General features: G+C 44.1%; 1 protein-coding gene and 1 long non-coding RNA gene across 5 annotated transcripts in view; one reads left to right on the top strand and one right to left on the bottom strand.

The window, feature by feature from the left end:
* Ubac2 (UBA domain containing 2) overlaps window positions 1-12,734 on the top strand; it is a 184,705-nt gene that overhangs the window by 128,509 nt on the left and 43,462 nt on the right. For 2 of the 4 annotated variants that reach the window (XM_006978772.4, XM_042285341.1), the window contains exon 6: window positions 906-953. The exons of the other annotated variants lie outside the window; for them this stretch is intronic. In XM_006978772.4, the coding sequence (XP_006978834.1) occupies window positions 906-953 (48 nt within the window). The remainder of the gene's footprint in view (window positions 1-905; window positions 954-12,734) is intronic. 4 annotated transcript variants of the gene reach the window in all.
* Window positions 141-9,886, bottom strand: LOC121832417 (uncharacterized). Its single transcript, XR_013042621.1, has 2 exons — window positions 3,493-9,886; window positions 141-1,480 (listed from the first exon to the last, which is right to left on the bottom strand). It is a non-coding gene; the product is annotated as an uncharacterized LOC121832417 (long non-coding RNA).

Genomic DNA, 12,734 nt, shown 5'->3' on the forward strand with positions numbered 1-12,734 from the left:
TTTTGTTGTTGTTTTGTTTTAGAACCCTGAGCACATCTCTCAGATAACATTTGGAAAACAAAAGAAGAAATTTCATGAGGCCTAATCCTAATACCCTTCATACCTTTGCATCAGTTAAAACTTTATTTCTACTAGCATACTCATTTTTTTCTAATTTTAACTTTATTTTACTTTTTAACAAAATAAAATATAATAAGATAAAACAAAAAACCATCACAAGGCAAAGCAACAGAAGGAAAAGAGCCCCGAGAGAAGTCGTAAGAATCAGAGACCCACTCGTTCATACATTAGGGAGTCCCATGAAAGTACCAAACTAAAGCTATAAGACATGCAGAGGACCTGAGGCTACTAGCTTACTCTTACCTTGCGTGTGAACTAGAGTGAGAGTTTTCATCCCTGAAAAAGGGTGCTGTTGGGTGTGGACTTAGATGCTGGCAAGTTCTCTATCTGAATGTACACAAAGCAATGATGAGAAATTAAAATGGGAAAGTTGTATGAACAGCTATTATAGATCATTACCTATCACTGAGTATGGACAATAACTATTACTTCTACATTGTTAATGCTAATTATTTATTTGTAGTTGTTTACTGTAAGTCAGCCCTATGGCCTGCTTATAAGTGAGAATGTGCTTGAAATTCAGTTACTTTTCTTTTGTATGTCCGGGGCCAGATTCAACACGTGTTATCAGCTACAGAAAGCCTAGAGTCTTTGGTGGAAAGATTAACGTCTTATTTTCTTTTAAATAAACAGAGTTGCTATTATTTCACTTTCAAATTGCTTCCCTAAATTATGCCATGAATGATTAGTGTGTAATTCCCATAGTCACCACTGTAGTGTGAAATTAAGTGTGATGTGACTGGCACTGGATTTCATGTTTAGTTGCCTTTTGTTTTCTTTTGTAGCTTTTCACCTCTGGTTCCCACATCTGGATTGTAGCCATAAGTGGACTTGTAAGTGTCATTTTTTTAACCTCTTTTCCCTGATTTCCCCTCTTTTTTTATTTAAAGGAAGAAAAAAATGGGGGAAAAGTCATACTTAAATTGTGGGTGATACTCACCTCTCTCCAGCATTCTTTTAACCATGCCAGGTATAGCCTGATGTGACTAAAACAGGGCAGTTCCATGAAAATCAGAATCAAGACGAAGGAGACCGGTTGGTCTCGGGTTTCAGAGTCACTGTGACGAAGGTTTCAGATGAGGTTTTGTCAGTGTTGGTCTTAATGGCATCAGTAGTCTAATTCATAGAGAAGAAATGACAGAGAAGGAAGAGTCGGGCCCCGCTAGTGGGACAGCTGCTTCCCCTTGTCCTGTAAGAGCCGTGGCTGTGGAGGGGAAGATGAGTTGCCCTGCAGTCAGGTGGGTCTCAGGGGACCAAGATCATGGTGTCTGTGGCCAGAGAGGGAAGAATGTGCTGGAGATTTGGGTTTCCTAATCTGGAGGTTTCCTTCTCTCTCCCATGTCCACAAGAATTCATTGCACTGTAGGAAACATTTTAAAAGAAATTTAAAGCATGAGGTTGAGATTGATGCTTCATGACTTGGATGTAAACCTCTAAATTTGTGAAAATAAATTTGTAACTAGTGTATATAGAAAATAGTTTTAATCTCTTTTGTAAAAAGTAAGAAAATTACAGAATGGGTTTATAGAAATGTGCACAGTATCAAAGGGGGAAACAAATATTTACGCTCCCACTGCAGACCTGTCAATAAGTCACCCCTGTTGGTTATGCCATGGCGCTGCCCCTCGTGGCTGGTCACCGCCCATGGCGGCCATGCCGGTGGAGGAGGGGGGGGAGAGAAAGAGACAGAGACAGAGACAGAGAGACAGAGAGAGACACAGGGGGGAGGGAGAGAGGGGCCGACGGGAGGAAGGAGCGGAGAGGAGAGGGGACAGAGAGCCCACGGAGGGCCCACCCGCTTTTTAGGCTGGGAAGCCGGCGAAGGTTGATGATGTAATTAAGGACCGAATCCTCACAACCCCACCCTTGTTTTCTGAAGGAGTGTGACTTTGGGCCACCTTGAGGTGTTTTGAAGCCTTCTCATGTCTCTCTTTAAACTCCAAGTTAAGTCATTTCTTATAGAATGCTGTCCTTCCCTTCCCTTAGCTCATGTGCTTACAGCCAAAATTCTGTGGCCCAACATGAAGACTCGTCTCCTCCTTATTTCATCATTTACTCAGGACCCCATAGTGAGGCCCTCGGAGCTCCTGAGGCAGTTGGTTCTTGTTTCTGTCCCTCTCCCCCTCCCCTCTCTCCTCTCTCTCTGCTGCAGACCACAATAATATGAAGTAGGATCTCAGCTGATTATGACAAGTTAATACCTGGAAGAAGCCAAGGGCCTTCCAGAGGTCAGGTCAAGGCTCAAGGAGTCTTGGTGATATTGGCTTTTGGTTATTAGCCATTTCCTGCTATGAATTTTTCACGTGCTGTTGTAGCTTTTCCATCATTCATTGGGCACAGTTTCCCCTCTATTAATGGAATATTTAGATAACCTTCTATACAGTAACTGCAGCCAGAATCCCTAACTTCAGGCCTTTCTGTAATTATTGTCATTAGCAGCATCTGGCCAGGACCATCTCCAGATGGACGAAAGTATCTTATCTGAGACACCTCACAGATTCTCTAAGAACAGACTTAAGTATCCAGACTATCTGTTTGAGAAGGCCTGGTGGATGTGCTAATTAAGCTTAACTTTCTCCTTTCCAAAGTCTTATCTCTAGTTTTAGATCCACCCTTAACAAAACTCAGAACTAAAGGGTTCCTCCTCACAGGTACATCTAGCTGTGACGGAAGTTGCCTAGAGACCAAGCACACTTCCTCTGTTCTGCCAGAAACAGTGGGAGCAGAGATAGCTTGGAGAGATACCAGCCAAAAGGATAAAAGGCAGTTTTATCTTCAGAGCAAGGACAGAGAAGAGAAAAGAGAATGGAAGAACTGGATGGGTAAGAACTGGAGAGGAAAGAACTGAGATGGAGGAGAACTAGATTGGAGGAGAACTAGATTGGAGGGCTGGAAGAGAGGACTAGAGGAACGAGATGGGAGGTGAGGAAAAGCCAGCTGGGGAAAAAGGAGATGGGAGAGGAGCTAGATGGGAAAGAACTAGACAGATGAGAAAGACCAAGATGGGACAGAACTAAGAGGAAGGAATTAAGAGAGCACATAGAGGGAACAGCAGTAGAAAAAAGAGAGAGAAATCAGGCAAGAAAGGAGCTAAATAAGAGAGCAGAAAAGAAGCTGTGTAGAGAGAGAACGAACCAACTCAGAAGAATGAAGTGTATGGACTAAAGAATTTCGTGTACGTAGATTTATTGGAGAATCCCTCAGATTAATTCGCCACCAGTAGTGTCTCTTCTGGGACTCTGGGAAAAGGCTGTGGAGGGACTGGAGCCCAATAGCTTTCATTATCTCTCTTTTCTCTCCTCTCTCCCTCTTCCTCTCCTCCCCCCTCCCCTCCCCTCTTGAGACTGGGTTTTATTCTGTACCCAGGTTCACCTTGAGCTCACAGATGTCCTGCCCTGCTGGGATCACAGTTGTGAGCCATCTGGTACTCGTGAGACCTGTGGTGGTTTAGGGTCATTCTGGGGTCAGTTTTGCCTCCAGGCCATCAGGCCTCCTCTTCCTCAGCTTGGCTGTGTGGAGCAGTGTCCTCGGGGGCTACTTCACCTAGCAGCGGTGATCTCCAGCCTCCTTTTCAGATGTTCTAAAGCATTCAGGAGCACAAGAACCACCTTTCTCCAGGTTCATGTACCAGCTCTAATGTTTCTTTAATAACACACTGTGATACATTTGTTTAAAATGTCCCATTTTCTTTCACTATTCTCTTTTTAGACTTCTGGTGGTAAATTAAGTGCTTACCTCTGTTACCTCAGAAAGTTTCATTCTGTGACAGTCAGGGTTCTAGAACTGAAGGTTGCATTTCTCAACTGTTGGTCTTTCTGCACTCATGCTGAAGTCCTGTCTCTTCCAGTCTGCATCTTAACAGCCAGTAAACTGAATTAACTGTTTAAAGGGAATCAGAGGGTATCTACTAATTTCTAATGTAAAAATCCCTTTTTTCAGAGGAGTCAATAGGCCCATGACGTGTTTGAAATAGAATTCCAAGATGACTTGGCATTTTGAGGAGTACATTGTCATTAACCATTCAGGAACCAATTGAATTTTCTTCTTTTACAGTAATTATCTCAAATGATAAAAAAAAAATCTGATAAGTCTTCATATTAATCTCTTTTATTTTTCCAGCATATAAATAACACCTTGTTTATTTCTGATGACTAATCATGAACTGAGCGTGTATGGTAGAGCTAGCTCATAGCTGGCATTTGCAAAACCCCTAGTACTAATTAGTTAGTTGATTAAATTAAAATGATTGATAGAAACACTAATTGTAGCTAGTTTCTTTCATATTGCTCCATACATGTTGATGCTTGTTTCCATTATACTGTTTTTTTTCTGGCTTTGTTAAGAAAGCCCACATTCTTATTTTGATACTATATGTCATATATAATATGGTGTAAAGATAAGGATAATTATAAAGGGGGTCTTAATTTATAAACAGAGCATGGTGATGCACTCCTATATTCTTTCAGCACTCAAGAGGTAGAGGCAGGAAGATTGTGAGTTCAAAGCCAGCTTAGGCTACAGAGTAAGATCCTGTCTCCAACAAGGAAAAACGGAACAATAGCCTTCTTTGTGAATGTCTCGCTCATTGACCACTGAACTGACTTTAGGGTCCACATCTGAGAGTCACAAAGCCACAGTCTTGTCCAGATGCCTCCTGCTCAGTGTGACTTCCCTTTTCTCTATAGATGAACCAACTTCCTTATTCTTTTCTCCTTTTGGTTTGAATGCTAACTAACAATACTTAAACGTTAAAATTCATGCTTCCAGAAAGAAATGTGCAGATGGGATTCATTATTGTGAAGTGATGTTATAAAACCTATTGGTGGGCTCACCCAAATGGCTTGGTGGGTACTTGCTGCCAGGCCGAACGGTGAGGGACCACTGTGGAAAGGGAGAGCAGACTCTTACAAGTTGGTCAGTGAACAATGCACGTGCACACACGCTCCGCACACACTCCACACACACACACGTGCATGTGCACAAATACGTATACACGCACATAAATAAATAGATAGATAAATAAATAAATAAATAAATAAATAAATGTAATAAATAATTAGCTCTGTGTGTGTGTGTGTGTGTGTGCGCGCGCACGCGCGCGCGTGTGTAAACTTTCACCATTGGAAGCCATTATGTATCAAAAATACTGTGTTTAGGAAATAATTTTACTTAACTCTGGCAATTAATATGTGGTTTGTTTTATTTTAGGGTCCGGTGGGCAGGGCTGGGGATGTGCTTAATAATAGAATGCTTACCTAACATGCATAATATCCTGGGTTTAATCCCTAGTACCAGGGGTGGGGAGGAAGAATGTGTAAAACGGGTTCTCGACCTGTGGGTCATGACCCCAATGGGGGTCGCATGTCAGATCTCCTGCATATCAAATATTTACATTACAGTTCTTAACAGTAGCAAAATCACTGTTAGGAAGTATTGACAAACTAATATTACGGTTGGGGTCACCACAGCATGAGGAAGGTTGGGGGCCACTGGTGTAAAACATAAGTTATTTTTTATTTGCTGTCTTAGAAACTAAAAGCTATCCATGCTTTCCTGGAAAGCCAACTTTGGCTTGAGTTTAGTTTATTATAAATTGATTTCTTTTGTTGGAACAGTTTTTATCTCTTCTTGTGTTGTTTATTCTTACTTGATTATCCATGCTTCTGAATATATAATTCTAAAATATCCCGTGGTTAAAGGAAAAGTTGATGAGTGACATGGGACACCATTTTACCACCTAAGAGCCGTCTGTGTGTTCAGCTGGTCACACAGATGGGTGTGAACTAAATCCTTTCCTAGGTGGAGGGAAAGGCATCACTAGCTTACCAGGAGCCGCAGGAAGCTGAGAACAGCACTCCCTCGGTTCCATTTGGTGGCCCGTGAGGAGGGCTCACCTGCTGCCTAGAAGGATGAGGGGTTCAGCTGGGCCTCAGGGTGTGCTTTGGGATTACTCGTTTCATTGCTCTTTTGTGTTGACTTTTTCCTCCTGTCATAGTTCTATTTAAATATGAGATGTGATGAAAGACTGCAAGAGTGGAATTAGGAAGTTTGGCTTGGTATAGAAGGGGTATTTTAGTTTGTTTTAGTGCTTAAAAATTGTTACATGTGTGTGTACATTTGTGCATTGTTAATGTGTTGGAGCCTACTTGTGGGATGCACATGTGTGTTGAGGCCCAGGCTAATGCCGTGTCTTTCTAGATTGTTGAGAACAGCCATCATGTATGGAGGCAGGTCTCTCAGTTAACATAGATCCCGCCAGTGTGCCTGCTCTAGCCAGCTAGCTTACTGAGGATCTGGTCTCTACCTCTGTGCTGGTATTCCAGGCAGCCTCCAGGCCCACCTCGTGTTAATGTGGTGGGTGCTGGGGACCCACATGGCAGGCCGCACTTTGCCCACTGAGCCGTCTCCCCAACCCCGAGTGCTTGGACATTTTTAGTGAACTGCTGCTGTGGATCTTCTGAACTACTTTAGTGCAAGACTGAAAAACTAAGGCCACTGTGTATATTCTTAATTCGACCAGTCTCATTACACATTAATACTTCATTTCCCTAAAGCAAATGTTGCTTACATATTGGACATTATTTAAGTTCTTCTTGTAGTTCTGCTGAGAGCTTTGCAGCCATCTCTGTTCCAGTACTTCTCCATTTCCTGCAGTTTCATGAATCATAGGAATGAGTCATAACCACTAGGATGTACCTTGATTCTCAAAAGCATGGTCCGATTCAGCCATGATTAAAATAGAAAGAGCCTGCTTCTGCCAATTATTTGTTTTCGCACTTCGCGTCTTTACCACTTGCTCCTTTTTCAAGCTGTGTAAGAGCAAATTAACTGGTTCCCCCCCCCCCCCCCCAGTCTCCACAGGTGTGTGCCATCGAACCCTTACTGGGCCTCTTCTCTGACTTTTGTTACTTGCTCTGTACAGCACATCAGTCACACTTTGGTTATCTTGTGATCAAACAATCTTAGTGTGAAAAAGAATCTGTCTTACCCACTGTAGGGTAGAAATGCACATGGAAGCCAGATTATATCTAACGTTGAATGTGGTGTAGTTGGGGTTGTTTTCTGTGGACAGTCAGGATCTTCAAAGCTTTTCAGACAAACACTCAGCTGGTACAGAACTGGAGCTCTTACTGGGCGTGCATGAAAGGGAGGAAAGGAAGGTGGTTACCTCAGAGTCAGGTGTCTCCTTTGTGGGCTCCGATTGCCTGTCTCTTCTTCACATGGTTTACTTTTAATGACAAAAAAAAAGTAAATAAAACATTGGTAGAAATGAGAGTAAGTCTAGGGGCTCTGACCCACTTCCGGGTGGTGAGAACTAATGTGTGGGTCTTCCACTGCTTGGGTGTGTCTCTTCCTTCTCTTTGTGTGTCCTTTTTTTCTGCTCATACTTTTCTCCCCGGATTTCTTCCGCAGACTGACCAAACAGGGGTGCAGGGGAGCAGGGCAGATAACTCGCGTTGCTCAAGGCCTTCCGTTAAACTTTGGGAATTTAGAAGTTAGAGTCCCAAAGTTAGCAGTTCATTGAAAACAAAGTCAGGCTACAAGAGAAATCAAGGCTGGCTAAAGCTGTGATGTTGCTTGGCCTTTGAAGGTCCACATAGAGAAGCAGGACCACCAGAGGAAACACCCACATTTAGAGGGAGCCTTCCCCCTTGGGGAATTAAAAGAGCATTTATGATGCCAGTGCCCTACTGAGTGATGGCACACAGAGTCACACCCACATTTATGCTGAATGTTCCCTTCCTGCCTCCCTCTCCACTCCCAGCTTGCTCTATCCTGACCCCAGGTACTTGGACCCACTAAAAGAAACCATCTGATCCATTTGGTGGTTCATCTGTTTGGCGGCTGATGTGTTCGGATGTTGAACGTAATTGTCCCCCCATAATCCCATAGGGAGTGGCACTGTTAGGAGGCGTGGCTTTGTTGGAGTGGGTGTGGCCTTGTTGGAGGAAGTGTGTCACTGTGGAGGTGGGCTGTGAGGTTTCCTGTGCTCAGGATACCACCCAGTGTCTCAGTCGATTTCCTGTTTCCTGTAAGGTGTAGGACTTTCAGCTACTCCAGCACCATGTCTGCCTGCACACCGCCATGCTTCCCACCATGATGATAATGGCCTGAACCTCTGAAACTGTAAGCCAGCCCCCTCAATTAAATGTTTTCCTTATAATTGTTACAGTAGTCATGGTGTCTCTTCATAGCAATAAAAACCCTAACTAAGACAATCTGTTTGAGCCTTGCAGCTCAGTCCATGGCTAATGATTGATAATTTGCCAGACAGGGGTCATATAGGTGGGCAGAGACAAGTTGACATGTGATGGTGGTGGTGATGCTGCTGTTACTGGCTTTGTCTTAGGGGGTTTTGTTTGTTTTATGAGACAGGCTCTCACTGTATTACCCAGAGTAGCCTGAAACACATGATGGAGTCCAGGCTACCTTCAGACTTACTCTTCTCCATGCCTCTACCCATGAATGACAGATTACAGGCAGACACCACCATGTCTGGCAAGCAACCAGGCTAATGTCTTTAGCCGGCACAGTGCAGCCCTTCCCCAGACCGGAGCCCAGCCTCCTCGTACAGCCCATATGAGCATTTTGTTAAGTCCTGACCCAAACCTTTCCTTATCCCTCCTTGTGAGTGAGTGTAAGTGTGCACATACACGTGTATGCACGCCTCTATGTTGTTGCACTGTGAGTATTTAGTGAGATCTAGCCTCGCTGCTTTTTAAGTTTCAAATGTGTTGTTGACACAGTACAGTGTTGTGTGTTAGTTCTCAAGCTTACTCATCCTGCTTTACTAAAGCTTTGTTGATGAATCGTTTACTCTTTCCCCTGCCTAAGATCCCTCGCAGCGTCCATTCCGCTTTGCTGCTCTGGACTTGTCTTAGATACTGTGTATACATCACGCATCGTCTTTCCGTTCCTCACCTGTTTCAGTTAGGGCGAGAGCTTTCTGGTTCATTCGTATTGTTGCATAGTAAGGAATTTCAGTTGCCCTTTTCAGCTGAATGGTTTGTCCATTCATGTCTCAGTGGACATCGATTATTGGTTATTGTGGATAGAACCCCAGTGAAATGAGAGCGCTAACATCGCTTCAAGGCTCTAATTTCAGTTATTTTTTAAGTTTTTTTGTTTGTTTGTGTGTGTGTGTGTGTGTGTGTGTGTGTGTGTGTGTGTGTGTACCATGTCTGATGTGTGCATATGTGTGTGGGTGACACATGGCTTGTGTGTAGAGGTCAGAGGACAACTTGCTGGAGCTGGTTCTTTCCATGTAGGTCCTGGGTATCAAACTCAGGTTGTCAGGTTCAGGGGCAAGTGCCTTTCTTTACCTGCTGAGCCACCTTATCAACCTCCTGATTTTAATTTTTTCATTACATACTTAGAAATGGGATTGTTGTGTTAATAATAGTTCTGTTTTTATTGTAATTGTATGTGAATGAGTATGTGTGCCATGTGTGTGCAGTCCCTGTAGAAAACTCCCAGAAGAGAGTGTTGGATCCCCAGGAACCGGAGTCACAGCTGGTTATGAACCACCTGACAGTATTTGGACCCAGGTCCTCTAAGATGATCTGTCTCTCCAGCTCTGCACTGGGACGCTGAGAGACGTAGCTAGGAACAGCCTTCCATAGCCTCCTCCATCGGCAGCTCAGGGCTCATCCTTAAAAACGCATTGTTATGTATTTCACACACTCTTACGGGTGAGAATCTGCAGTGCAAGATGGCCTAGAGACAGAAGATCATATAAATTACCATCAACTCGTTGCAAGGTGCTAGTTTCATTTAAAAAAATGTAGCTAAAGGAAAGTTAGCAGGCAGCATGTGTGCTGTGGAGACCCCAGTGACTGCTTAGCATGTCAGTTGCATGACAGAGCTTTTTTCCATAATGACTTCACACTGTCTTTCTAGCAAGAAACTGAGCATTAATTTTGATTATCTTAGAACCGATAGATTGTTGTGTGTGTGGATGTATGTGTGTTTAAATAGAAGAATACAATGTTTATTCTTCTTTGGAGCTGACTGTGTTGATATTTCTCTCTGTCGACACAGTTTTGCCTCTTCTAGAAGTTCATTTATTTTGAATTGTAGAATATGAAGTTGTGGTGGTTGGAATGAGAATGGCCGGCCTTCATAGGCTCAGGTGTTTGAATGCATAGTCCCCAGTTAATGAAACTGTTTGGGGATGAGTAGAAGGTGTGGTCTTATTAGAACAGATTTGGCCTTGTAGGAGGAGATCTGGCATCGTGGGAGGAGGTGCGTCACTGAGGGTAGGCTTGAGATTTCAGAAGGCCCAATGTAACACAAATTTTAATAGGTCTTTAATAAAAACCTGGAGCCAGATATTGGGGTAAAAGCTGAAAGATCAGAGAGACAAAAGAACAAGTCACAGCCACCACCTCTGACCTCACCAACTCCTCAGCCTGGAAAACCCTCCTCGGCTGAAAAGCTTTCGTTCCCGTCTCCTCGGGCCTTGTATACCTTCCTTGCCCACTAGTCCAGTGTCTCTGTCTCTGTGCCTGTTGCTTATGGATCAGGATGTAAAGGTCTTACCTGCTGCTTCAGTGCCATGCCTGTCTGCTACAGTCAAGATCTTCATGGACTAATCTTTTAAAATTATAAGCCAGCCTCCAATCGAGTGCCTTCTTTCCGAGGAGCTGCCTTGGTCACGGTGTCTCTTCACAGCAATAGAACAGTGGCTAGGACAGAGGTCTTTTGTATTTTTTCTTACTCTTTTTTTTTTTAATAATTTACTTTAATTTTATGTGCATTGGTGTTTTGCCTGCCTGTGTGTCTGTGTGAGGGTGTCAGAAGCCCTGGAACTGGAGTTACAGACAGGTGTGAGCTGCCATGTGGGTGCCATGGATTGAATCCAGGTTGTCCTGCTTAGTGACAAGTACCTTTACCGTTCAGCCATCTTGCCAGCTCAATATGATGTTTTTGAATTGAGGGGTTTTATGTTGTGTGTGGCTGGTGTTTCTGTTGTTTATCTATTTGTTAGAGGGTTTGCCTTTGTGTGGGTGTGTCTGTAAGACTAAGTTTATTGGCTGTGATGATTGGCCTGATTCCTGGTCTCCTTGGGTAGCTGTACGTAGTGACTGACTTACAATGAACAGAGTGTGGCAGAAGGATGCTGTGACTTCTAAGATTGGGTCAGAACACAGCAGCTCTGCCCTGCTTTCCCTTGGAGAAGCCAGCTGCTGTGACCCTTAGGAACACGCCCATTCTCTCAGCCTTGGACACCAACTTCCAGGTGTGCTCGTGACCCGTCTTGGAAGTTCATCTTAGGCCCTGTCAGGTCTTCAGATGAGTACAGCATGACTAACATCTCAACTGAATGCAACCTCTTGAGAGACTTTGAGTCATAACCACCCAGCTAAGCTGTTTCCAGATTCCTACCTCACACATACAAAGAAAAGCCTGTGTTGCTGATAAATACTGTTTTTAGCCATTCAGTTTTACGTAGTGTTTCTTAGTAGCCCATATCTCACACTGCTGCATAAACAGGATGATGTTTTCCAATCCAGAACATGGCATGTGTCTACATTTATTTAGCTTTTTACTTTATTCTTGGAATGTTTAGTTTTCTGTATGTAACCCTTGCACATCTTTCATTGAGACTTGTTTTTATGGTTTTCTCCGGTTGCTTATTGCTAGTGTACAGGAAGCAGGCTAGTGTCGTTACAGTGTTTGTATTCTGCGGGTTTGCTCCTGTTGCGGGTTGTTTTTGTTTCTTCTTCTGTGAACACCTTGGAGTTCTCTGCATTCATCACCCCGTCATCAGCCTTCATTACTACCTAAGACGTCTACTCCGGTGTTCAGTAGAAGCACAAACGGCGGGCCAGAGGAGAGGGCTGCCCGAGTGTTTACTGCACAGCATGAGGACCCGAGGTCAGGCCCCCAGCACCCACCACAAGACAGTTTTGTTTGAAGTTGTCTACATTGTACAATTTACCTAATTCTCCTGATACACGGTTTTCCAAAAAGGGAAATTTCCAGCACCTTTGTAAGACACTTTATTAGAAATCAGTAATACGAGATCTGCCTGATTTTGTTTTCCGCAGTCCAGAGTCCCCATAGTCAGGATAGCACACTGTTTTTGTTGGCTACTCCCATGCTAATGTCATTGCTTGTCCCTCACACAAAAGAGGTGACAAGGGGTCAGCCTCCAACACTTCCACACTGCCAGGCAGCCACATGCCCACAGTAACTGCAAAGCCACATGGCTCTGTGTGTCGTGAAAATGATGATCTTGTCTAATGCAATCACAAGGAACAGGTGACTTTGAGGACCCCTAATCTGCAAGTACACTTGGGGTGATCAGCCACGGCCTTCTCATTGACTTCAGTGCTCTGTTAGCTTTCTCAGCATGGAGGGACTAGGAAACTCCACGGGCTCCAGTCTAGAACGCGCCTGGTCCATATAGGAACCAGTGTGTAGTCTGGGTGAAGGAGCGAGTCCCCAGTGGGTCTGCTCTCCAGGGAGCTTGCGTGCTGCAGTCCAGGGCAGGGCGTGTTTGTTCCCGGCTGGTTTGTGTCATGTAGAGCACTGCCCTTCTCCTGGAAAAGCCGCCGCAGGGACTGTGGTCCACAGGGACCCTGGCAGTGACCCTTCCCTGCTGGGCA

The sequence above is a fragment of the Peromyscus maniculatus genome, chromosome 9, assembly GCF_049852395.1.
Source record: "Peromyscus maniculatus bairdii isolate BWxNUB_F1_BW_parent chromosome 9, HU_Pman_BW_mat_3.1, whole genome shotgun sequence".
NCBI lineage: Eukaryota > Metazoa > Chordata > Mammalia > Rodentia > Cricetidae > Peromyscus > Peromyscus maniculatus.